Source organism: Zootoca vivipara, chromosome 9, assembly GCF_965207765.1.
Source record: "Zootoca vivipara chromosome 9, rZooViv2.hap1.1, whole genome shotgun sequence".
Classification (NCBI taxonomy): Eukaryota; Metazoa; Chordata; class Lepidosauria; order Squamata; family Lacertidae; genus Zootoca; species Zootoca vivipara.
The window spans coordinates 28,994,907-29,021,851 of NC_142592.1; the positions used below are offsets into that span (position 1 = coordinate 28,994,907).

A 26,945-nucleotide genomic window follows, 5' to 3' on the forward strand; every position below is an offset into this window, starting at 1 on the left:
TGATTCTAGAAGGCTGGAGCTGCAACACTTAAAGGCCTGGTTTCCAGTACAAGCTAAGCTACCTTCTGGGGCATGTGGTTCTCTGCAATGCCTCATTTGAGGAGCACTGTTGCCAGGCAAGGATATATGGGCAAGACACTTGGCAGAGGACATGTCTTGCTTGGACTACTGCCATGCACTCTACGTGGGGCTACCTTTGAAGGTGACCCGGAAACTACAACTAATCCAGAATGTGGCACCTAGACTGGTGACTGGGAGTGGCTGCCAAGACCATACCGGTTTAACACTGGTCCTGAAAGACCTACATTGGCTCCCAGTATGTTTCCGGTGCTGAGCTTTAAAGCCCTAAACAGCCTTGGCCCCAGTATACTTGAAGAAGCATCTCCACCCCCATCGTTCAACCCGGACACTGAGGTCTAGTGCTGAGGGCCTTCTGGCGGTTCCCTCACTGCGAGAAGTGAAGTTAACAGGGAACCAAGCAGAGGGCCTTCTTGGTAGTGGCACCCAGCCCGTGGAATGCCCTCCCATCAGATGTCAAAGAAATAAACAACTATCTGACTTTTAGAAGACATCTGAAGGCAGCCCTGTTTAGGGAAGCTTTTAATATTTGATGAATTACTGTATTTTAATATTTTGCTGGAAGCCGCCCAGAGTGACTGGGGAAACCCAGCCAGATGGGCAGGGTATAAATATATTATTATTATTATTATTATTATTATTATTATTATTATTATTATTATTTTGAAGTTGAACTTACTTTAACAGTGAAAATGAAAAGAAAAACCACAAAACACTGTGCCTTTAAAAAGGTCTGAAACTGAATGATAAGTTATCAGTATTATACATATTCAGAATCACAGCCTTTTTTAAAACAGACTGGCATCTCCTCCCTACCCTGCCCACATTGTGATCCCTGCTGCCTAGTGATACAATTTGTGAAACCATTGTATGCATCCTATGATAATACATTCATTTGTTCTTTTCAAAGAATGAAGTTTGAAGTAAGTTAGAGAAGCACATTACTGAACTTAAAATGGTAATGTGTCCTTTTGTGATGAATGATTTTCTCTGTTTTCCTCATATTTAGTGGTTAAACTAAATGCTGATGAAAATTGCAAGAACAGAAGATTATAACAAAAATATATACATGTAATTCACAATAATTCCAACATTGACAAGATTCATTTGCGAGCAGCCATGTTGCTTTATCATATCTATATAATCATCATTTCAAAGGTTTTACCAGTTTGCTCATCCATTTTTTCTTTGATGTTGCAATACAAGGGGCATATCCAAAAATAATAGATTTTCCCTTGATAAGGCTTTGTTTTGTTAGCTTTCAGATGGCTGATTTCATCTTTGAAAATCTTAATCTTTCAATACCATCCCTCTGGGTATGACCACTTTGCAAGGTTCTTTTGAATATATAGTTTTAAAATGGGGAAATATGAGAATTCCTGAAATTGATGTCCATTTGTATGGTTGTTTCTTTTAACTTTGTTTTTATCTGACTTCAGAAGGATTCGACCAAAGTAACCATGACCATTTTTCTGAAAACGTTGCAAGTGTCTCTTAGCAAATAGCTGATTTATCATTGACATTTTGTATCCCTATAATATACTAAATACATTTTTGTTACAAAGCATCACAGAATTGTAGATTTAGAAGGCCTCTCAAGGGTCATCTAACCCCCTGCAATGTAATGCAGGAATTACAGCCAAAGGATCCCTGAAGATGGCCATCAAACCTCTGCTTAAGTACCTGCTATGAAGGAGAGCCTACTGCCTTCCAAGCTAGTTCATTCCACTGTTGAACAGTTATTACGGCCAGAAAGTTCTTCCTCAGGTTTAGTCAAAATCTCCTTGTAATTTGAATCCATTGGTTTGGGTCCCATACTCTGGAGCAGCAGATAACTAGCTTGCTCCATCTTCCATGTGGCACTGTGACAGCCCTTCAAATATTTGAAGATGGCTATCACTGTGATCTAAACCACTGAGCCTCTTGGGCTTGCCGATCAGAAGGTCGGCAGTTCGAATCTCCGCAATGGGGCAGCTCCTGTTGCTCGCTCCCAGCTCCTGAAAACCTAGCAGTTCGAAAGCACGCCAAAAAAGTGCAAGTAGATAAATAGGTACTGCTCCAAGCGGGAAGGTAAACGGTGTTTCCGTGCGCTGCTCTGGTTTCGGTGTTCCATTGTGCCAGAAGCGGCTTAGTCATGCTGGCCACATGACCCGGAAAACCTGTCTGCGGCCTGTAAAGTGAGATGAGCACCGCAACCCCAGAGTCGTCTGCGACTGGACTTAACTGTCAGGGGTCCTTTACTGTCTTTTCTCCAGACTAAACATATCCAACTTCATCATTAACCTTAGCCACCCTCCTCTGCACATATTCCAGCTCTTCAATATTTCTCTTAAACTGGGGTGCCCAGAACTAGAGACACAGTTTCTCCACACGTTGTATGACCGGGATAGAATAGAGTGGCACTCTTACTAGCATTGATGTGAATACCATACTTCTGTTTATGCAGCCTAGAATTTCTTTGCTGCCGCATCACACTGTTGACTCATGATAAGCTTGTGGTCTACTAAGACCCCTAGATTCTTTTCACATGTATGCACTACTGGAAATCTAGGTGTCCCCCATCTTAGACTTGCTTATGCAAGTCCCAAACTAGGGAGCCTAGTAACCAGAAGGTAACATTTTGATGGTATTGATAAGGTCACACTTGCCATGTCCTCTCTTTTGACCCAGACACTTCTCGTGCACAAATTCCCATGCAATGAATGGTGTTTGTACAAGTCTACATATTTTCCTTTTCATTCCAGTTGTCCTTACTCAGTAGAAAGTTTTGGTAAATTGTGCTCAACATGAGTTACTTGTTGATAATGTGTGAGTAACAGCTGACATCCACAAGGCACCTTTATTAGTGGGGCTGTCTGGATTATTCTGACTCCAGCAATTTAACTCACTCATCTTGTTCTGATGTCTGCTTGCTTCAGTGACAGCTTGCATGTATTATTCTGTATTATGGCAAGTTTGTTTATAGTGTTTAAAGCTGAACATATACTGTATGGAGATTGTTTTCCTTGACTTAGATCCAACTGTGCAAAAAAACAACAACACACAAAAAAAATTCAAAACTATCATGGGTCTAATCTTGCAGAAATGAAACTAATATAGCATTAAGCCCTTAGTTTAAATATCAAACAGCCTTCAGGGATATAATAAATAATTGCATATTTTTTGTCAGTCAAATCTATTTCACCACAAAATAGAGTAAACATTGTTTTCTCTTGAATTCTGAAATATCTGCTGACAAGTTCATTTATGTATTGATCTTCTCTATTTCTTTTTGAGTTATCCTGGGGTTTATTATTGAGCCTTGCCTTTATCTGGGTTTTCTGGCTACCTACCTTGCAATGTTTAATTCAACTAAATTGCAGGGTGTTTGTCGTTTATCCACTCCTGTTCATGCTCCCCCTATTTATTCACAGTTACTTTGCTCTACATTTACACAAGCAGTTTTTTTGAGGATAACTGGGCTGCCCTGTGGGTGTTTGTTTTCCATCCTTTTCACATATGAAGATTTAATATGATAAAGTCATCACAATATGACTTTTACCTTGCGTGTTTCACATGGCGAATATTTCTTGTCAATGTTCTCCCTGTAGTGACACCTAGTATTTACCATATTTAGCAATGTGTTAGTTCTCAGGCTTTTACTCATACATGATAAATACTAGCTGTCATCTTGTAAGACCACATTCACAAGAAATATTCTCTTCATGAACAGAACATTTGAAATTCTCTTGTGATGACTTTGCTACATAAAAAGTGATGCATGAATCAGCCGTTGGATTTCTCTCTCTTATAAACAGCCTGTGAGCATTGACAAGCTGCAAAAACTTTAAAAAAGACTACAATAGTATATTCCTTTCAAATTTGTGGGATTTGTGGAATGGGCAAGTAAGAGGGGGAAATGTTACTGACCAGATAGGTCACTGGGAAACCGCAGCACTGAAATTGTGAAATGGACAAAGAAGGTACAAGGATACAGATAGACACAGAACAAATTCAGTGGCAATTGTCTAGGGACATGTTTCTCTATGCAGTGGGGTGGATATCTAGAGTTAAACTCAGCAGAGCTTTGCTTCTACTGGAAGAAGGGGTGTGATCTTCATGGATTCCTTTGCCTCCTGAAAAGTTGCTCCAATGGTTGGGAGGAACTCTATAGCAGCTTCTCTCTCTCTCTCTCTCTCTCTCTCTCTCTCTCTCTCTCTCTCTCTGTGTGTGTGTGTGTGTGTAGAGGAAATGCTAAGTTGATGAAAACCATCTTCACACTTCCTTAGGCAGGTAGTCTCTGCTGGATCTTTGTTCCTTGTCTGAACATAAGGAGCCTTCCCATTTCCAGAGTAGCTGATCTGGACCTACTGCTCAGGGATTACAGTGATTTTCAGTCAAGCATGTTGGTGTCACAAATGAAATATGTGTTGAACTCATGCACTGAACTGTGTTCACTACAACACTTACAGAAAAGTGTATTTACCCCCAAGGACACACTCTTCTTCCATTGTCTCTCGAGACAGACTGATGCCAACAACATGGGGGGGGGGTTTAATGTTTTCTAAAGAAAGTGGATACGATCATGGAATTCATGTATATACTGCATTGCTTCAAGTGTTGAAAAGTAGGAAAAGGGACCTCCAGAGAGTAAAACTCAATTGTATTACATGAATCATTAGGTTAATTATGTTTTCTATTTCACATTTCCTCAGAAAAAGGCAATAATTAGGTACTCTACTAAGATTCTGCAGTACAAATGTGAAGATGAACCATGACCTGTGTTTTTGTTTTTGTTGGAAAGTACAATTTCATAACTCCCAAGAAAAGCTTGGGGGAAATTATTCTGTCTCCCCAATTCCCGTTGTGTTTCCACTTACCAAAAGCAATGTGGATTATGATCTTGTCATGACACTTGTCTGCATGTGAATGGATGCAAGTCAGATATTAGTCATGGTGTGGGCAGGGGGAAACAATGTGGTGCCCACCAGATGGTGCTGGACTGCCGTTTACATAATTCCTGACCATTAAGCCGTGCTGACTAGGGATGGTGGAAGTGGGCATCCAACACCTGGGAGGCTTCCACATTGGGCACCTCTGGTCTGTACAGTAAGGAGTGGGGAAACACTGACTAGCACATTTCCCCCATTGCTTATGTGAGATGTAGCTTTTGAGACTTGGTTTTTTTTTTATCAAAGATACTAAAATCATGCTGAGAAGACCTCTTTCTGTCTTCTAGAACTTACTAATATACGAGAATGGATGTCACGCCAACTTTCTTTATAGCAGTCTAAACTTAATCTTTGAGTAGCAAAAGCATAATATGTGAGAGTGTCATCAAGATCGCAAGCATCCGTGTTACTTCTGTAGCTGTGATGCTGATTGTGGTGTTTTAATATTTTGGCACCGAGGCCAGCTGAACTGATTGGAACTGGAGGCAACCATATTAAATATCATTCCATTGTCTCACAATGGATGCTGTTGACTTCTTGAAGTCGGAAATGAACATGCAAGACAGTAGCAAGCACAGGGCGTACTGCGGCAAGACAGTTCACCAACAGTTTTTCTCTAGTTTTTTCACACAATTCTGCACATAACTGACCCCTGCTTTAGGGAAGATCTAACTATAACATTGTATTGTGTTGTAAACCATGGGTGCCACAAGTCACAGCAGGAGAGTCTGTGGGCCTTCCTTTGATGTATACTCAGCCATGCACATTGCATGGGTTTGCCTCTATAGACTGCAGGCCCTTACCTGGGTGTAAGCCATTTACACTCTAGGGGCCTTTGTAGAGAACTGTACTTTGAAGAAGAAAGGGTTGCATGCATATATACTATAGCAGGGATCTCCAACAGGTCGATCACAATCTACTGGTCAATCCCCAGGAGGTTTTGGTAGATCGTGGTCGATCGCTGGCTCCTCCATCCGGTCCCCCCTCACCCTGCCCTCTAGATTGCTAGAACGGAAGAAGGAGCTCTCGCTGCTAGGCTGACTGTTTCATTAGTGATCTCTTGGTGAGCTACTTTTTTCATCTATCCCTTTCCCCTGCTCTCCCCCCCCCCCCCCGCCCCACAAAATGGGATTCAGGTCAAAGCTCAACAACTTTCACCTGAACCCTTGAAAAAGCAGCTTTCCTTCCTAAAAAAAGCTCAACAACTTTGACCTGAAACCCCCCCCCCAAAAAAGGGGTAGATGACTTCCAGTTTTTAGTTGTGTGAGTAGATTGCAGTCTCTTGAAAATTGGCCATCCCTGTACTATAGCAAGCACTCCAGCGGTACAACTTCATAATTTTGGATTTGCTTTGTGGGTGCACTCTTTTCAAGACTGATCCCTATTGGTGTAGATTTTTAGGGAGCAGAGTGTGCAACAGACCAGAATGGTCTACTGTTGCATTTGGCAGTCAAACACATTAATATTGGCCTTGTTTACAGAATAACTATGGTTTAAAGGTAAGCATGTAGCACGCCGGGAGAAAAATCACCGTTGCCACTATTAAGAGCTAATCCATGGTTTGGCTCAATGTTAAATCTGAGCATGGGCTTAAGGTTTGACTCCCTCAAACAAACCATGAGTACTAAACCAAGAGCAAACCTTGGTTACAGATCATGTTTTGGTTTGTTTGGAGAGAGAGAGAGAGAGAGAGAGAGAGAGAGAGAGAGAGAGAGACCATGAGCCTGGGTTCAAACACAACTCTAAGCCAAACCATAGCTTACCGTAGATCTCAGTAGCACAGCAGAAGTGGGGAAGGCGCAAAGTGGACATAGCTTTGACCCTGAGTACTAGCATTCCACATGTTCTCCTTTAAACCATGCTTATGCTTAACTAAGGCGAGGGCCGTCTCAAGCAGGTCGGGCGCCCTGGCGCTGAGGCACGGAGATCGCTCCAGCGCCCCTGCCCTCGCAGCGCGCAGCACGGCTTCTGCATGGCTTCGCTGCACAGTGCCCCCCCGCCGGCCTGGCGCCCTGGCGCCCCGCGCCACCGGGACTATACCTAGAGCAGGGCCTGACTGAGGCTTCAAGTGACATGGGAACTGAGCCACTGATTGTCATATAACCCTGCTTTGGGGTGAATAGCAGCAGGGTTTGAGGTGCATTAGCTTATAGGCTGACAAGTTCTATATGCTCTGTGAGGCACTTTAAAAAACTTTGGCTGACAGGCACAGCCTACAGAAGGAACAAAGGCTGCAACCCACACCCACTAGATGAAGAAATGGCTGTTTCATTTTGGTGATTCATACAGGAAGACAGCTGAAATGTTTTATGCTGAACACAGCTTCAACATCTACATTGTGTAAGAAGTATGAGCAGCTTTAATATACTTACTGCATTTTGAAAATAGAAATTCTGGCCTGGAGCAGTCATGGATGGGTTTCAGGAATACTAATTGTTTGTGTACATGAATAAGCTCATAAATGGTTATTTCTGAGGGCTTATTTTGCTCATCAGTGCCAGTATAAGAAAGGGTGGGTGAATTATTATATTACCTACACAGCCTGCTAATGTGTTCAGGGTTTGATGGAAAGTGCCTTTAACTTGCCATGAACTCCTTCCCTACTGAGCCACCTCTACATTTAACGTAGGCAAAGAGCCATTACACTAATCCACTGTGCCATCATATCTCTGGAAAACACATGTAAGCAATTGCATTGAATATTCATATTTGATGCAAGATGAATTAAAATTTGTGTATTTGGCACTATATACAGCCACAGTTTTGGATTGGTGGCACTTTCAGCTTTGTTATTTTTAATTGTGCAAGTTTTTTTTATTTCAGTAACACCATCTATGCTGCTCATATTAGGATTTGGAGGGAGGGGAGGGCAGAGAGAGAGACAGAGAGACCTAACAGATTTGGACTTTTTCACTTTGTAATCCATGTAAAATGGCAGAAAACATAATGACCAGTCATTTCATTTGTTTTGTTTTCCAATCAGATCCGATTATATGCAAGACCTGATGCCATCAGAAGAGGATCTGGGGATTATGCTCTAAACATTACTCGGAGACTAGTTGAGTTTTATGAAGACTACTTCGAAGTGCCCTATTCCCTGCCAAAATTAGGTAAGCTTGTCAAGAGGAACTGAAAGATCAGAGTATGGAAGGCTAAAAATAATGGTTTAGATCCTAATATAAGTTAACTTAAGGAAATAAATTTCCCCTCTGGCGGGTCAAGAGTCAGGTCTGAACAATGTGGGATGGGATATGCAAGGTTGGGTGGATCTTGGCCTGATTTTGTAGGGTTCTCCCCTTTACACTCTCCCATATTTCTTAGGAGGGTCCCTGATCCTCCAGAGAGTTTTTCCTGGGGGCAGAGGTGGATGTAGGAGGGAGGACAGGAAACTGCCTTCTGTGAACTTCCTTGAGTTTACTTATCTTACTATCCAAGCCAGTGAGTACTACATTCATTTTCTAAAAAGTTGAATGAGCAGGGTGGTCTACCTGTAGTCTTGTCTTAAACAACAATCCAATGGTATGGGCCAATCAGGAACATTGCACTTAGTTGTTCAGAGAAAGAAAGCATGTATACATGTTTGTGCACATGCTCAGAGTATTGGGTTTCCCTTCCATTTGAGCTACGTTTTGTTGGCGCCTCTTCTATATAACTCCCCCCCTTTAATCATGATAAATACTTTACTGTAACTCTGCTTCTTGAAGTGAATGACTCTAACCTTACTTTGCAGTTCAGCCAGCACAAGCCTCAAAGTATATGCTCTCTTCCTTTGTTCTGTTAGTACTCTACTCTTGTACGCTGGAATATTTCAAACTGTGTTATTATATGTACCCTCTTTAGAAGCACATGGGACCAAGATCCAGAAAACACATTACTCAGCAGCTCTCTTTTTGATCACAAGTGTTTTCTGATTTCCAACCACAGGTGTTCCTCCCTGGAATGCAGGTGCTCCTTCATTAAAGCACTAGCCTGCTGAGTAGCATCATTCTAAGCCTTGCAACTAATGGTGTGGCAGGAGATACATTAATTTATACTGTTCCAAGTGGGCACTTTATGCATTTTTAATAAGTCTGAGATTGTATTTCTTTCTCCCCTCTCTTAATTGTTTTGTTGCATGTAGTACTGTGTTAAAGTCAAAGTAGCTAACATGAGATTGGACTAACTCTAGCTCATTGCTTTGCATTTTCATGTCTGTCTGCAATTTGTCCTGCATAAGTGTTTGTCATGAAAATATGATGCAAGTCATTGACCTATGGGGTGGGGGAGTCTTTGCAAAATTTGCGTAGAAGGTAAAAGGAAAACACAGTATATTTCTTAATTGGCAGAAAGAAAAGAGTTGTTCACTTAAGGAGTCTGAACATGGTAGTAGATAAAGAGTGGGTAATCTGGAAAATGCCATTTTCTATATCAATAAAGTGTGGTCTCTCATTTCAAAGTATTTTCTAGACATGATGGATAGTACACAAGCTAACTTACAGACCACATTATATTTAATAGGTGGTGTTGTTGGTAAGATTTAAGATTTAAGATATCTTTATTGTCATTGTCCCCTTGCGGGAACAACGAAATTACTCGGTTGCTACATCCACTCCGATAAAGCATTCCGCATAATCCAAAATTATAAAAACCTAATTAAAAACAGTAATATAATACAAAATAACAAGTAAAATAAGATGACTTCAAAGTCCAGGCTTTCCATTTAAGGCCAAAATCGCTCTAGAGAAGAAACTGTTCCTGAGACGGCTCGTTCTTGCCTGCATAGTTCTATATCTCCGTCCCGATGGCAGGAGCTGAAAGAAATGGTGACCAGGGTGCGTTGGATCTCTTGATATATCTAGTGCTTTTTTATGGCACCTGGTGGTGTAAATTTGTTCTAAGGTGGTGAGTGAGCAGCCAATAATGCTCTCTGCTGTTTTAATAATTCTACACAGAATTAGCTGGTAGCTGGTTTGTCTAATCAGGGAAGTGTTATTTTCCCCCATTCTGGTTGCAGTTGCATTCTTTCTAATGGATCAGCTTGGCAGTAAGCTCTGGCCCTTATTTTTTTATGTTGAGGGGGCATCTGTAGCTGAAAACACCTTTTACTGTCTTTTATATAAGTCTGGTGCACCAGCTCCTACTTCTCTCTAATCACGGTTCTTTGTGCCCAGATAACATCTATGTTAGAGTACTGCTGCCTTTGCCAATCTGGTACTGCCCAGATGTTTGGACTGCAACTTCCATCAAACCCAACCAAGACAGCTGTGCCAGATGGGGCTGATGAGAGTAGAAATCCAAAACACCTAGAGGGCACCATACCTTGGATTCTACAGCTGTTTCAGGAAACCTGGAGCTAGATGATTAACTAAGGCTCGTCAATCAGAAGACACATCCTTAGTTTAAAAAGGAAAAGGAACATCACTAGATTCCTTTTTGTTTCTGGGTACAATTCAAAGTTCTGGATTTAACTTTTGAACTCCTATATGACCCTTAGAGCTGGGTACCTGAAGACCTTCTCCAGGATTGTGTAGAGGGATGGGAATTCAACAAATCTGAAGATAGCAGTAATGATTGTTTGTGGGAGTAGCTTGACAGACTGACATCTTTCAGTGATTGTTATGCGCAATCAACACTGGTTGCTGTAATACTCCTGTTTTTGCTGAATAAATAACATGAGAAGTAGTGATGGGGTTTGTACCCACACTTTCGAAGTTTATTCCCACATTCATTTCAGTAAAGTACTTTACTTTTGTACTGCCGGCACAGTAATTACAGTGAAGATAAAACTGCTGCTGTTTCTGTCTAGTTTGTGCCTGGGCGAAGAAAAACAGAGGCCTTCCCATTTTCCCACATAAAAAAAATGCTACCTTTGAAATGGATATTTAACCACTCCTGATTCTAAACCATCCACACTGTTTCTTTTCAAGACTCTCTGTAAAACACTCCTGGATCCTCTGGCAATAAGTTGATAATAAACTACTGCACTGTTTATTAAGAAATAAGTGGAGAAAGAAGTACTGTTAATTAAGCCCAAATATATCAGTAGTTATATAACAGAGATGGGGAACCTGTGTTCCTTCAGATGCTGTTCGACTCCCAACTCCCATTAGCTCCAGCCAGCATGGCCCAGTGGTCAGGAATTATAGCTGTCATCCAGCAATATCTGGAGATGAACAGGTTCCCTACCTCTGGTAAAGCAGTACACTAATAGTAATGTACAGATTTTGTACTCATATGGGGAAAACCCCCACTACTGCTATTACTACTATTTCCTCTTCCTCTTCCTATACTATACTTCCGAAACCCCTTGGCATGTTGGTATGCCCTAGTGACCAGAGTACTTTAGTCCTGTTAACTTACTATGAATAACTACCATCAGTATTTATTTGTGTATGCTATATTTATTCAGGTTATTTTAGGTTGTTGCAGAGCATCTTGGGATGTTTCTACCTGTCACTGTGCACTTACTTTAAATTCTCTCGCCTTGCAAACACTGCACTTGTCAACAGATCATTTGCGTGTTCTTGGTCTTTTTTTCGTAGTCTTTGGAGGAATGCAGCTGTAACTTAAAAGTTTGCATATTTTGTTTGCCTGCTTCCATAAACTGGACACGTTTAAAGTAGCTGCGCATGAGATTTATGTGGCAGTTCACACACTTGCTGTCAGTCATTGCAAGTGTGTAAATCAGGAGTCAGCAACCTTTTTCAGCCGTGGGCCAGTCCACTGTCCCTCAGAGCATGTGGTGGGCCAAACTATATTTTGAGGGGGGGGGGGATGAACGAATTCCTATGCCCCATAAATAACCCAGAGATGCATTTTAAATAAAAGCACACATTCTACTCAAAAGTACACATTCTACTCATGTAAAAACACACTGATACCTGTACCATCCACGGGCCGGATTGAGAAGGTGATTGGGCCGCATCCGGCCCACGGGCCTTAGGTTGCCTACCCCTGGTGTAAATTGTGTGCTCCGCTTGTCCAATGGACAATTACATCTGTTAACCAAAACCGTATATGAGAATTCACTAAAATTAATAGCAGGCAAATATAACTCTGGAATTATCCAGTGTGTAGTGTGCCTTGCATTAAAAAACAAAACTAAACCATTCTTGTTCTAGATGCAGGGTTAGGGTAAACAATCTAAAATGGCAACTAGTTGTTTCTGTAAATATTTATGTGGAAGAACTTGCCATGAGCTTTACAGCGATAGTGTTTGCTTGTAATGATAAGCCAGACTTTCTGCTAGGTCACTCCTGCTTCACTCCTCCTCTAGTGCGAATGGGATAAACAATCAGCACCTCAACAATTAACCATGGCTTAAGGTTGTCTCTTGATTGTGGCTTGTTAAGCATCAGCAACAAACTGTGTTCTAAAGTACAGACACACAGAGAAGCCGGACTTCCTGATCTGTTTACTCTGTTTGTGCCGGTGTGAATGCAACCACTGTGTTCATACATACTATGTGTGCCCATTTTAGTGGTGTATAAATGATGTTTCAAAATAAATAAATAATGTTCTGTTAATTGAATAGTGCATACTGAAATTATCCATGGATGAAATATATATCCATGTGATATGTATTGAAATTCATGAAATCTTGACCCAGAAATGATTTAGGTCAAGTAAAAAAATTAAAAAGCATATAGATATTTCGTCCATTTCATTTAAGAGAAATAGGTAATTGGGGAATATTAAGCTCTTTTTGAGATTCATACATACATTTTCTCAAGATTACTGTATAATGCTAGAAGGAACTGACTTTTTTTTTTAAAAAAATAACAGCCTTATTTGGTGTTCTTAAACTAGGACTTAGTAGATGGGGGGGGCAGGAAGAGAGAATTTTCTAGAACTTGCGTGAAATTGAATGAAAACATACAGGAAATATGTTTCTCAAATTATTATACCGAAGTTAAGTGCAGACTACAGATTTTCTAATGCAGTGACATAGAGGCTGAAGCTATGAATCAGGCACTCAATTGTTTCTGTCATTAACTCACTTTTAATAGCCTCTTCTTAAATGAATTAATGAATAAATGAATGAATGTTTTCTTCCCCCATCATACACACCACTGCACATGTTCCCCCCAGAAGCCTTCCTTGGTCTCTGCCAGGTCCTGTCCTAAATGGAACTTAGGCTTGAAGGAAGCCTTTTGTACATGCGTGCACATGTTTGCATGGCTATGCATGTGCAATTGTGGAGCATGCAAATGTGCCCATGGGTCCAAAAAGGTTGGGAAACTCTGTCCTACTATTTCAGACTCCCCCCCCACCGAGCTTTGCAAATCTTTGTTGAGGACATTATGTGAAAGTAAGAATTATGAGCCAGTGACAAGAATAACATAAAACCTCTTAGAATAAACCCTGGAGTAGTTATTAAGTTATAACGTCCAACCCGACACATTTTGTGCAGTGTCAAAAAATTGGTAGCAGTGTGAAATAAGTTTTTGTGCAGTTGGAAATATGAGAGTTAATAAGGAGCTAGGTAGTTTCTTAAAAAAAAAATAGATGAGAAAAGATAAAAAGAAATAGAAAATGAAGATGAATACTGGTTCATTTGAAATTTTCATAACCTTATATAAATAGCATATTATGGCTCTAACTACTTGACTAGTCAAGGCAATTATGGACTTGGGCATTTATTGAACTCTGTTTTAACAGTGTATGTAAGTATGCAGCTGTTACATACCGTACCAGCACAAAGCAAACACAAAACTGAATATTACACAGTTGTGCCGTGGTACCTCCTTTCACATTGCGCTGAGTATGTTACAATTTATTTGTTTGGGATTGGGTGTTTTGAGTTGTTATGCTTGCAAGCCTCTGAAGAAAATCCCTTAAACCACAACTGCTGTCCTGCTGTGGCCATATTTTTGGTCCTCTGCTCACATATTTTAATCTACAGAAGCACTGATGCCCTGGGATCCCATTCGATGAGTGGTGGCATATTGTGATAGATGCAGATGTTCAGTCTCTGAACAAACGGAGTTTGTTTCCGTTGATGGACTTCAAGGTGACACTTGTGTAGATGAGATGCTCAGCAACAGCACTGTGACGCTTAGCTGCCAGAAGAAGGACCGTGAGCACTGTGACATTTCTGTGTGGATCAGATAATGCTAGAAAGTGAAACAAATGGAAGAGTGTCATCTGTGAACATCACTGCTGTTGTTGAGTTGAAGAATCTCCCCTACTCTAATGAAAGTTTGGTCAGATCAAGTTCTGCAAATAACACCTTGTGAACTTCCTCCTGGTTTACGGAAGGTTTCAAAAGGCTTTCCTTTGAGCAACAGATCAGAATCAACTTCAAAATGTTTATTCAAGAACTCAACAAGAGAGTCAACCACTTCATTACAGACAGCACCAACGTTTCTCCTATCAGATACACATATGGTTGTATTCCTTGTTTGTAGGTTTCCTCATCAGCTGAATTCCTTTCAGCATCACAGTTCCATATGCATGTGTAATAGCTTAATCCTTGAAAGCATTGACCAATCAAATGGTGTGCTTTCAATGCCAAGCGTTTTGATTCTGTTGATGTAGTCAACTAGGATTCACCCTGAGTATCATAAAGAAGCTATATTCTTCCATGGAGCCAAGAGAAGGCATGCAGGGAGCTTCAGCAAACTATGCAACAATGAGCTTGCAAACTTTAGAAATTACAAATATCTTCTGCCTTATCCCCCCTTTTCTCATCACTTCTTTTAGACATTATATACAAAACATGAATGACAACCACATTGTTACAATCCACTTAAGATCTTATTGTCAAAGGCGAGGTAAGAGAATTTATGAGAAGCTAGAGAGTTTTCCAGTTTTCCAGACAGTTTTCCAGGTCCCTAGAAGGAATTTGGGGTGTGTTTCTCCTGGGAAACTGCCATTATGCACAAGTAAATTTGCATTCACAAGGGGTGCAGAGGGGAACTGTCAACGATCCTGAGGAACATGCATGATAAGAGGTTCATAGAGAACTTCGGACACAAGCCCATGACACTGACCAATAGATGGACTGCTCTGCACAAATTAAGGTGGTGCATTTTATAGTGTGACCAGCCACTACGCAAAGCATTTTCTTTTAAGTTTTCAAAAGGTGGGGAGGAGGCAGGAGCTCTAGGGCCCAACGGCTCAGGAATTGATCCCCATGGATGACCACACCTTTGCTGAGGAGCTGCAAAAATTGTGTGGGGATGCTGTGTGAACAAAGTTAGAAATGTTTGAAATTTTGAAATGTATGAATTTATAGCTTTATAGCTCCTGTTCTTATTCAGTACTCTTGTCCTAGTTTCAGCCACCAGTGATGTTGTTATGCTTGTACATTCATCCTACTAGACAGAGTAGATTGTGGGTTAATTTGGCTGCTTATTTGATTTTCCCTTCCTGGAAATGTTGTCAGCATTTCAGGGCTCAATTTGGGTCATGGACTCAGGACAAAGATCTCACAAATTCTTAAGACAGCTACTGGATAAGGTTACACTTAAAGTAATACAGTATTGAACTGCAGGGTGCTTTTATGGGATATCTAGAGTATTCTGCTGAGCTAGGTTCTCACAATTTGCATAGAGATGCATTGACATTTTATTTAATTATCTCGGGTTAGATTATATTTGTCTAGCTAGATTCAGTATCCATTTAGGAGGATCGAATAAATTCAGACATGATATAGACGAAGTACTTTGGGAAAGCGTAAGCTGAGGTTTATATTCTGCTATTTGACACATGACTGAAAACATACATTGTTGTTTTACTTGGAGTGCCTATAATCTCTTGGAAATGCTTGATTTGTTTCTAGATTGGGCAAATGCCTAAATTCAAATGTGACTAATTTTATCATTTGAAAGTATCTGACCTTAAAATTCTATTACTCTGCTCTGTTATGAGTTCTCTTGCTTGATTTAGGAGAGTAACCTTTCTTGTAAAGTTGCTAATAATTGTCTTTTTGTCAATTTACCACCACCATTCTTCTGTAGTGACTTCTGATAGTTGGATATTGATGGGAAATAATAATCCTGGCTGTAAAGCCCAGTCCATGGAAAGGCAAAAGTTTAGTGCTAAGCATAGTAATAGTGACAAAATTTGATTCAGTTTGCACATTTATTTTTATTTTTGTTCATTAAATTTGTATACCACCCCTTCACCCAAAGATGTTAGAGTGGTTAAAACTATAAAAATGCAAAATAAAAAAAACACGAAATACATAATAAAAACAAGAACCAGAACAAAACTAAACAATACTCCCCCAACACATTTAAAAGGACATAGAATGTTAATTAGCTTAAGGCCTGGTTGAAAAGGAACCTTTTTGTCTGGTGCCTAAAGATATATAATGAAGGCACCAGGTGAGCATCCCACAAATGGGGAGCCACTGCAGAAAAGGCCTGCTCTCGTGTGCTATCCTCTGGACCTCTAATAGAGGAGGCACACCTAGAAGGGTCTCTCCAGGTCATATAGGGAGAGGCATTCTTTGAGCTATTGCAGCCCTGAACCATTTTAAGGCTTTATAGGTCAAAAGCATAAGGGACCCAGGTGGCGCTGTGGGTTAAACCACAGAGTCTAGGGCTTGCTGGTCAGAAGGTCGGCAGTTCGAATCCCTGCAATGGGGTGAGCTCCTGTTGCTCGGTCCCAGCTCCTGCCCACCTAGCAGTTCGAAAGCACATCAATGTGCAAGTAGATAAATAGGTACCGCTCCAGTGGGAAGGTAAACGGCGTTTCCATGCACTGCTCTGGTTTGTCAGAAGCAGCTTTGTCATGCTGGCCACATGACCCGGAAGCTGTCTGCGGACAAACACTGGCTCCCTTGGCCTGTAGAGTGAGATGAGTGCCACAACCCCAGAGTCGGACACGACTGGACCTGATGGCCAGGGGCCCCTTTACCTTTAGGTCAAAAGCAGCAGTTCGAATTGGGTCCAGAAACTAATTGGCAGCCAGTGCAGTTGGGCACTCTGCACCATGGAGACTACCTGAGCCTCAAGCGACAGCAAAGGACCCCCAAGCTACATGCCCACTCCTTCAGAGGCAGTGTAGTCTCATCAATAGCAGGCAAACTCTCCATCCAGTCTAGGGAACCACCCACTAACAATTCCCCCAGTCTTATCTGGATTGAGCTTCAGTTTGTTGGCTCTTCTCTTCTCAAGTCCATTATTGCAGCAAGACAACAATGGTCCAGCACATCCACTGCCTCACCTGCAGATGTGCAGGAGAAGTTGCGCTGTGTGTCATCAGCATTTTGGTGACAACGTACTCCAGAACTCTGAATGAGCCCACTCGGTGGTTTCATGTAGGTGTTAAACAGCACAGGGGATAAAATCAAACCCTGATGAACCCCACATTGAAGGTTCAATGGGGCTGCAGAACACTCTCCAAGCACCCCCTGGAAATATCCATCCGAGTCATATTTACTTTTTAGTTTATCAAAACACTTCTGTATCCTAGCACATTTTTAAGTATCTTTCCAAGTACTTGATAAGCTGTTGGTTTTCTATTTTTAGGAATATTGTTTCATATTATAAGTAAATATATCACATCCCACTAGTATACTGTAACTGCCTACGGATACGTGCTTTCATGAAGATTTACTAAACAAATACATGCCCTGATTTACAGTGGATACATTTACATATATTATCAAACTTCTGTCAGTAGGGTTGGTTTCTAGATGTTATAGTTTTGCCTAGGGAGGGACCCTGTGTGAGTTATATAAAGTTTACCTTTATTAAGGAAAAATTCAGACTCATATCTATACAAAAAATGGGAAGGGTGAGTGGGGGCTAAGGACATTGAACAGAATACTTATTTTCTGTAATTTCTAGATGTTTTTGTTTGGCTCTAGGGTTGGCAACTGTAATTCAAGAGGACATATGTACACATTTTTATTTCTTTTGTTAAGAATACCGGAGCTGAAAAATATAGTTGATGGTTTAGTTGATGGTCTTTTCATTTGTTATGTAAGTATTCTTATGTTTGTTTTTGTATGAAAATGGGGATCATAAACCCATAAACCACAAACATCGGTCAGTTTCAACATAAGCCAGCTTCAAACCATGAGTTATGAGTTTGTTAAACTACCTTGAATTTGTTAAACCATGACACTGATTTTCATTTTCAGCAAAAGTAGAAACCACTGAAGCCCACTTTGTGGTCATGCAGGACAAATGGAGAAGGGAAAGATGTGAACCCAAAGTTCTCTAAGCTTCTTCCAGTCAGTGCCCATCATGTTAAAGCATATTTTAGCATAATGTGATAGAGTGGTCTTGGGTATTCAGCTACACAAGGGTTAGGGATTCAGGAAATTCAAGACCCCTTCTCATTTTCTGTAATGCTCAAAATGGAATATGTTAATACTTCAGACTTCGCAGGTGCACAAAATGTCACCATCATTAGCATCCCACCATGAAGTAGAGAAGGAGATGCACAATTCACTTTGGATATTGTGGAAAATATGAAAATGTCAGTTGTGAAGCCATTGTACTCGCTTTTCCTCCATATTTCTTTTAATACATGAAACTGCTTATTGTTACTATAACTAAGACATTATACTATGCAAGTATGTGCAGCTATATCGCATAGTATAGCTATATGTTTTATGTCCCTTTAAATTATGGGAAAAATTGTGCCTTACAGTAATTCGATAATGTGATTCTAGAACAGAAAATTGGTTAAGGGGGGAAACAGGAAAAATTTCTAAGGCTTCCTTAACTGCAAGAGGGTATGTTAAATAAGAAAGAAAGAAAGAAAGAAAGAAAGAAAGATGTTTGTGTTTAGATAGGCTTTTGCCTGGAGGTAGTAGTTATGATATTAGTTTACAATATTATAAATGGTATATTGAACACAAACAGGGAATCTCATCTTTCTCAAAATACAAATATCATTAGTCATAATTAATGGGCAGCAGATTTTATGCGGCAGAGTATCTTGTTACATAGTCAGCACAATTAACTTGAACAATCTATTCTATGGGGAAATTATGAGGGCAGTTTTCAAATGGGCTTATTAAAGGGTCAGAGAAGTTGTGAAGGTGCCTTGTCCGAAGTCAGACAATTCATTCATCTTTCCCATTGTTGTCTACTCTGGCTGGCAGCAGCTCTGCAAGTTCTCAACCCTGCTACCCGAGACTCTAACTAAAGATGTTGCCGATTTATGACTTTTTAGAGAAATAGTTTAACATGTATATATAGCACTCCACAAAAAGGATCCTATCATCCTGGTTAAAGTTGGGTGCTCCTGAAGTTCATAGAGGTTCACACCACTAACTTAAACATACAGTGACCTGCCCAACTGTAATTGCAGCTGTATCAGAAGTCACTTCTGATGAGTTTTAGCTGTTCCCTGGTCATAGTTTTTGTGTTAGTGCTTATATTATCTCTCTAGTTATAATAAATCACATGTATTTATTAGTCAGGCATTTAATATGGGACCTGCTGAATGCAGAACATGTTCTTTCCTATTGAACTACAGGGCCCTTTCACTATTACCCTATTCAGAGAAACTGGTGGTGTTTAGATGCATGCTAAGGATTGTCAAGGAATACAACACCTTTCACAAATCCCTGTTTCAGATTATGCAAGTGAACAGTGGGTTGGGAAGCTATATAATACCTCTTGTGTTTATGTGTGTTATATATATTTGATCTTCTTCTGGCCGTAGCTTGCAGTAAAGGCTAAATTAGCTTTTGATCCAAACTAGTATTATAGACCGTATTGTGATTCGTCCTTCCAAATATTTGTAGAAACTGTGAGGAAGCTTTTAAGTGATTGAAATATTTGAACTGCGAGCCAAATGTTAACAACACTACAATAAAATAAGGATGCTATCTTCAAAGGATGCTTAGAAAGTGCTTGAAATTAGTTGGATATAAAAATGGACAGAGTGTCTCCTTTTCACATTTGGATACAGCTGAGTGAAAATCCAAATCCAAAAGAATTTAATCCTTCCATATTATTTATCAGCCTAGTTTGAAAGCCTTTCTTCAGTCTAAATAACATGCATTTGTAACAATAGCAATGTCCTGAAATGGGAGAAAAATCAAACAATAATAGTCAGGATTTCTTATATAAAAGTTATTTTTGTGGTGCAAGGATCAAAGTACCTGAGATGAATTAAACCATGATAAAGTTTTGCAGATAACACAAATGCTGTTAGTTTTCTTTTGCCTTGAAAGGCTGCACTGCCTATATACTTATCTAGTGAACGTGCTCCTGGATAGAATTAATCCCTATACCAGGCAGTTTTCAAAGCTGCATTCTCAATGGGCATTATGCCAGTAAATAAACTTATCGGTTCACCCTTTGTAACTTCATTTGCCAGTTACACAGAAAAGCTTTATTGAGTCTTCTTTTTCTAGTACTCCTCCTCCAATATGTGACATAATAGCTCAGTTCAGACACTAAACCCTAGATTGTTCTAACCATAGTTTAGAACTTTGACTTGAGCTTTCAGATGATTAGGCAAACCATAGCTGCTTAGATGCTTTCATCTTTCATTGCTCAGCATTCCATCATCAACATTCAGCAGCCTCTGCTGATGAAAGACAGCTGTAACTGTGATATGTTGGTTATGATATATCACACCATAGTTGGTGGAGATCATAGTTTACAAACCCATTTTAAACCATATTTTCTGTCTGTCAATCTAGCAGTTCGAAAGCATACCAGTGCAAGTAGATAAATAGGTACCATTGTGGCGTGAAGGTAAACGGCGTTTCCATGCGCTCTGGCACTCATCACGGTGTTCCGTGATGCCAGAAGCGGTTTAGTCATGCTGGCCACATGACACGGAAAGCTGTCTGTGGAAAAACACCGGCTCCCTCAGCCTGAAAGCGAGATGAGCGTTGCAACCCCATAGTTGCCTTTGACTGAACTTAACCATCCAGGGGTTCTTTACCTTTAAACGATATTTAAGCTTCAGTTCTCTTAACTGAGTCAATGTTGAACCAAGTCTTAATGCTCATTCAGTTAGACTACTTAACTGATTCAGTTAGTTCAACACATCTTGGGGAAGTCTGAGTGTGATACCTTGGTTTAACGCCAAGTGACCAGAGCTGAATTAATAATAATGGTTATAGTAATATAGGATGTGACTAGATATCATTGGTCATGGCATGGTTTTGGTTTTCCTTCCTTGCAAGAAGCCACAGAGGAAAGACAGGAATTAACTGGGGCGTGCCAAGGTGAAAAGGGAACTGTTTGTTTTATTTTTACTTTTGAGAGGCTGATATCCACAATGATTCAAAGATTTTGTGAGTGTGAACTAGCAGCTAGATCAGGCATCCCCAAACTTCGGCCCTCCAGGTGTTTTGGACTATAATTCCCATCTTCCCCGACCACTGGTCCTGTTAGCTAGGGATCATGGGAGTTGTAGGCTAAAACATCTGGAAGGCCGCAGTTTGGGGATGCCTGAGCTAGATGATCAAAATGATCTCTACCCAAGTAAACTTTAAGTTGTATATCTCTTGTGGATTTATTCCTACCACTGTTAGAAACTTTTTAATTGCTGAACACTTCAGGTGCCCTCTGTTGTTTACTAGCTTCTCAAAAGAACCCAGGATGACTTCTCCTTTTTAGCCAACTAACTGGATACTGCACAGCATAGGATACCAAGCCCTCAGGCTCAACCAAGCAGTCTCTTTTGAAAGTGAAAAAGCAGTCATGCAGCCAGCTCTAAATAATAACAAGAACCGTAATAAGAAAACCACAATGAGAGAAGATGCATTGCAGTTAGTAAATAATAATCAGCTGTAAATATTTGAGATGCAAATTTCTGTGTTTGCTTAATATTGTCTACTAAAGTGTGGGTCTCTGCTTTCCACAGAGCCTGTCACTGATGACTTGAGAAGAAAACCAACATCTCCTGAAATCTGTAGTCCACTTGTTAGCTTCCGCATCTTAATGAAAGTAAATATTTTTATATGCAGATTTAAACCCATTTATTTGAAATACAGTAGATGGTCCAATGCTCTCATTGGAAATAAGGTTTGCAGTAAGCAAATATCCTTTTTAATGACAGGTAGGTAGCCGTGTTGGTCTGAGTCGAAGCAAAATAAAAAAATTCCTTCAGTAGCACCTTGAAGACCAACTAAGTTTATATTTTGGTATGAGATTTCGTGTGCATGCACACTTCTTCAGATACACCAAAATATCTGAAGAAGTGTGTATCTGAAGAAGTGTGCATGCACACGAAAGCTCATACCAAAATATAAACTTAGTTGGTCTTTAAGGTGCTACTGAAGGAATTTTTTTATCCTTTTTAATGGTCTGATATAGGCAAGCATTTTCTTTTGCTGCAGTACATTATGAGGTCAACAATGACCTCATATTCCCAGTTGTTGTGAAAATATTTGAACTTGTATGTTTCTTAAGGCCGGTTCACATCAGCAAGTTCATCTATTCTTTCATTCAATCTATCATGTAGACACGTGTATATGACTGTGTAGAGAAAGTATCAGTGGGAGAGTATTAGTCTTAATTGTGAGTGATCTTTTATAAGACAATGGGTTGTTTTTTTTGCTTCATTTATTTGGTTTTAAGAGTTACACAATCTGTCGCAAACAGATGGGACAAGGAGAAGTACAGAGGTATGGGAGGTGGAAAGTAGATAGTTCAGAACTGAGTAATAATAATAAAAATACTTGTAGCCCACGATACTGGTGGACCCACATCTAATTAATACATATGTTGATAATCTCATTTCTTAGTATGAATCATTGGAACATCCTGAAGTTTTCTGAATTTAGTAATGAAGGTTGACTAAATATTGGATGCCACTAAATGTTGTTTTCCCATGAATATGTTTCTCTAGCTCTCATCAGTCATGGCCAATGTGCCCACCAGATGTTCATGAACTCAAACTCTCTTCAGCTATAGCCAGCATGGCCAATGGGCTGGGATGATGGAAGTTGTAGTCCAACAACATCTGGAGGGGCATCATGTTGGTTACTCCTGCTTTAGTTCGTTCTGCTTGGATGAATTTCAGCTACTGAGACCAGAGTACGTTGACTCGGGGAGGTGCAGCCTTCTATATACAGTGGTACCTCGTGTTACAAACACCTCGGGTTACAGACTCCGCTAACCCGGAAGTAGTACCTCAGGTTAGGAACTTTACCTCAGGATGAGAGCAGAAATCGTGTGCTGGCAGCACGGCGGCAGCAGGAGGCCCCATTAGCTAAAGTGGTACCTCAGGTTAAGAACGGACCTCTGGAATGAATTAGGTACGTAACCAGAGATACCACTGGTATATATATTAACCCATATATTTGGGTTAATAACAGCTAGCCCATAAGGAGTGATTGGTTGGGTTGAATAGATGGCAAATCCATGTTGCGAAAGGGAGTGGTCCTAGGTACTGTGATGAAAATGACTGCAAGGCTGCTCCTTAGCACAACATCCTTGGATACAAATACTTCTCGAACCATTGGCTTATTATTAATGTCCACTTCTTAGGCGATGGGACCTTGTCAGCAGCTTTCTGCAACTCTTCTTTTTAAACGAGGGCTTAGATTGCTTTTGGAGGAAAGAGTTCTTCTGTTTACTTCTGTCTCCTCTGATCTGTTAACTTTAATAACCACCGTGAAAATTCGCTTTCTAGAGGTTGGGAATGAATCAGATGCTTGTTTGGGAAAACAGCCCTTTAAGTTTCCTTTTTAATTCAGTTTCCCTCCCCCTGAATGTCCCAAAAGCATAGCTCCTGTGGCTGGCTCCTCCTCCTCCTGCTGCTGCTGTGGAGAGTGGAAGCAGCCTCCTGGTGGTGGCAGTACCTGAAAGAGGCACAGGAAGAGCCGCTGGCTATTGAAGCCATACAGCAGCAGCAATCAGCTCTGCCCCTTGCTCCTCCCGATGTCTTGTTGATGCCTGTTGAATGTTTCTCCTCCCCCATTTCCCTTGCAAGCTGGCACATCTGCTAGAAACATAGCCATAGCTGCCAAGTCTCCCGTATTCCCTGGGAAACCCCCATTTTTCCAGCCATTTCCCGCTGGCAGCCCGGATTTAAAACCTCCCCGTAAATCCCCCGGATTCTTACCAGCCCGGGGAGGCTCCTTCTGCGCATGTCTGTAGTCTCTGGACATGTGCAGAAGTGATTTCTGGCGCGGTGGCCATTTTGGAAATGGGCAGAGCATGCATAGAAGCAACTTCTGGTGTCGCTCTGCCCAGTTCCAAAATGGCCGCAGCGCGACTTCCGGTTCTGCTCAGCTGCCGATCCCGGATTTTTCAGTCTGGAAGTTGGCACCTATGAACATAACATGCCAGCCATTAGGCAAAGAAGAGAAGGGCTAAATCCAAGTCACAAATAACATTTCAACCTGTGTGAGTGTGTGTGAGTGTGTGTGTGTGTGAAATATCTGTTAAATTAGGCTAGAGCTTATTAGCAGAGCTCACTTGTGTGTGTGATTCTCCACATTAGGGGGTTCATACGGAGCCTGATTTGCTGCTGTGTGGATCAGGGTGTATGTCTTCTGAATAAATTGAAAAAGGAAGCCATATGGCACATCAAGTTTTGAACAAAAAGCTTTATATCAGACATGTAGGAATTTAATTGCCACTATCATTTGTCTTTAACAAAGGCAGCAATATAGGCACTGGGTGGTATTTGGAGAAGTTTTACCCAGAGTAGACCGACTGAAATTAGTGGACCTAACTTAGTCATGTTCATCAGTTTCAACAGATCTACTTTGAGTTGGCTACTGATATCAAACAATTCACTTTGACAACCAATCTAGCATAGATATAAATTATAAGTATATGAACGTACCAGATTAATCTAATAGTTCTATAGAAGTGCTTGGTAAAAAAGATTTTCCCTCTTCCTTGGTCTTGGAAAGCCACTTGAACATTTGAGCCCAGTCTTCCAGCTAAAGTATGAAATGAACTATGACTAATCTTACTTTTTAAAAGATCGCTTGAATTCTCTGCAAACCCTTCCATTGTCTGCAAAAGTTCTATTTTAAAGTTCAAAGTACTTGCAAAACCAATAATTTTAGTCTTGTGTTCAGAGTAATATATTTGAAGAGAAGCTGGCAGCCATAATTTCTGTCTAAGGACTCACTCTCTTGCACATACGTGGAATATTCTCTAGATGCATACTGAAAACATATACCGGTAAGCAGTGAGGAAAAGGAAGAAGAAAATCTTACTAAAATGTCAAATGTGTTTCACAGTAAATGCTTTTGAAGTATGAAGGATAATACACAATATTATTGATACAGTTCCATAAATGCACATGTTATTTTAAAGAGTTTAATAAGCAGAAGAGACTGGTCCCTGGTCCAAGGAGCTTACTATCCTTTTCATTAAAAACTATTTTAGGACCCTGGGAAAATGTGGAAAGTTTATTTTAAAGAACATCTGGCATGATCCAGCTAAAAGCACTTCTACTGATTTCTAGGAAGGAAATTTAAGCATATGCTTATTTCTCCTGACAAAACCACTGAGACTTAAAACCAGTGAGACTTAAAAGATACTTCACTTGGAATGGATTGTGCCATTCATTAAGAAATGGGAGACCTTTGGCCAAATCTCCCACCCATGAAGCTGATCATAAGAAAGACCATTATGATCATCGGAAGCACCTCCTATTAGAAGATAACATTACTTTTGTAGGGAATTTATTACATGTTTTATGTGTTTTTTAATCTTATGCTGGTTTACTGTAGCAGAGAGAAGGAGTATATGTATCATCTGCTTCTGCAGTTGCCCTATTGCCTATTCAGTATGTCTTATTTATGTATGGAGGTGCTTTTATTTTATGCTGTTCTATGACCATAATAAAGATTTGCATTGGGTTGGAGTGGATTGGATTAGATTGCAGGGAATCTGAAATTAACATGCCAGTTCAGTTGTTTCTTTTGGTCAGCAGTAATGTCTCAACATACCAGGTTGAGGGGGGGTGTAAAGTGGATATTGGTTTTGTTTTTTTTGTGAGACTCTTGGTTGGCTTCCGTATGTTTTGGGAGACAATGGAAGAATGCTCCTGATGTCAAGATGAAGGTGCACAGATTTATTTAGCAAGATTTATATAAGACATTCATAATAAAATACCAATTAGATCAACAGACTTTAAAAGCAAGCATAAATAAGAAAGTTTTCAAAATGTAACTAAAAGCAACCATTTTAAAATCAAAATATTAATTACATGTTTGGTTGGCTTGCCTAAACATAAAGTTTTTTAAAAAGGAGGCATTGCAAACAATTCAACAAAAACTCCTTGCTAATATTGAGAGGCAGGTTACAGTTAGGTAGCCGTGTTGGTCTGTCGTAGTCTAAACAAAATAAAAAAAAATACTAAGTTTGTCATTGGTATGAGCTTTCGTGTGCATGCACACTTCAGATACTTCTTCAGATTGAGAGGCAGGGAGTTCTTGGGTGGCCACACGAACAGATCAGTCCTAAGCATATGAAGCTAGCAGAATTTACGCTAGCTTAAGTGTAAGTTACCTCTGTTCTAAAATCTGTTCAGAAACTGCCTTGGTCGCACTGGTCGATGGTCTCCGGCGGGCTAGGGACAAAGGTGAGAGCTGTTTCCTAGTTCTGCTGGATCTCTCAGTGGCTTTTGACACCATCAACCATAGCATCCTTCTGGACCGTCTAGAGGGGTTGGGAGCTGGGGGCACTGTCATACAGTGGTTCCGCTCCTTCCTCCTGGGCCATGTTCAGAAAGTGGTGGTGGGGTATGAGTGCTCAGACCCCTGGGCTCTCACTTGTGGGGTGCCTCAGGGTTCTGTCCTCTCCCCCATGCTTTTTAACATCTATATGCAGCCGCTGGGAGAGATCATCAGGGGGTTTGGGCTGGGTGTTCATCAGTATGCGGATGATACCCAGCTCTACCTCTCTTTCAAATCAGAACCAGTGAAGGCAGTGAAGGTCCTGTGTGAGTGTCTGGAGGCAGTTGGAAGTTGGATGGCGGTTAACAGATTGAGGTTGAATCCTAGCAAGACAGAAGTACTGTTTGTGGGGGACAGGAGGCGGGCAGGTGTGG

At 40.6% G+C, this 26,945-nt stretch overlaps 1 protein-coding gene across 2 annotated transcripts in view; it reads left to right on the forward strand.

Annotated features, from left to right (window-relative positions):
- Window positions 1-26,945, forward strand: part of TRHDE (thyrotropin releasing hormone degrading enzyme) — a 204,082-nt gene that overhangs the window by 47,973 nt on the left and 129,164 nt on the right. For both annotated transcript variants that reach the window (XM_035128521.3, XM_088651943.1), the window contains exon 3: window positions 7,993-8,119. In XM_035128521.3, the coding sequence (XP_034984412.3) occupies window positions 7,993-8,119 (127 nt within the window). The remainder of the gene's footprint in view (window positions 1-7,992; window positions 8,120-26,945) is intronic.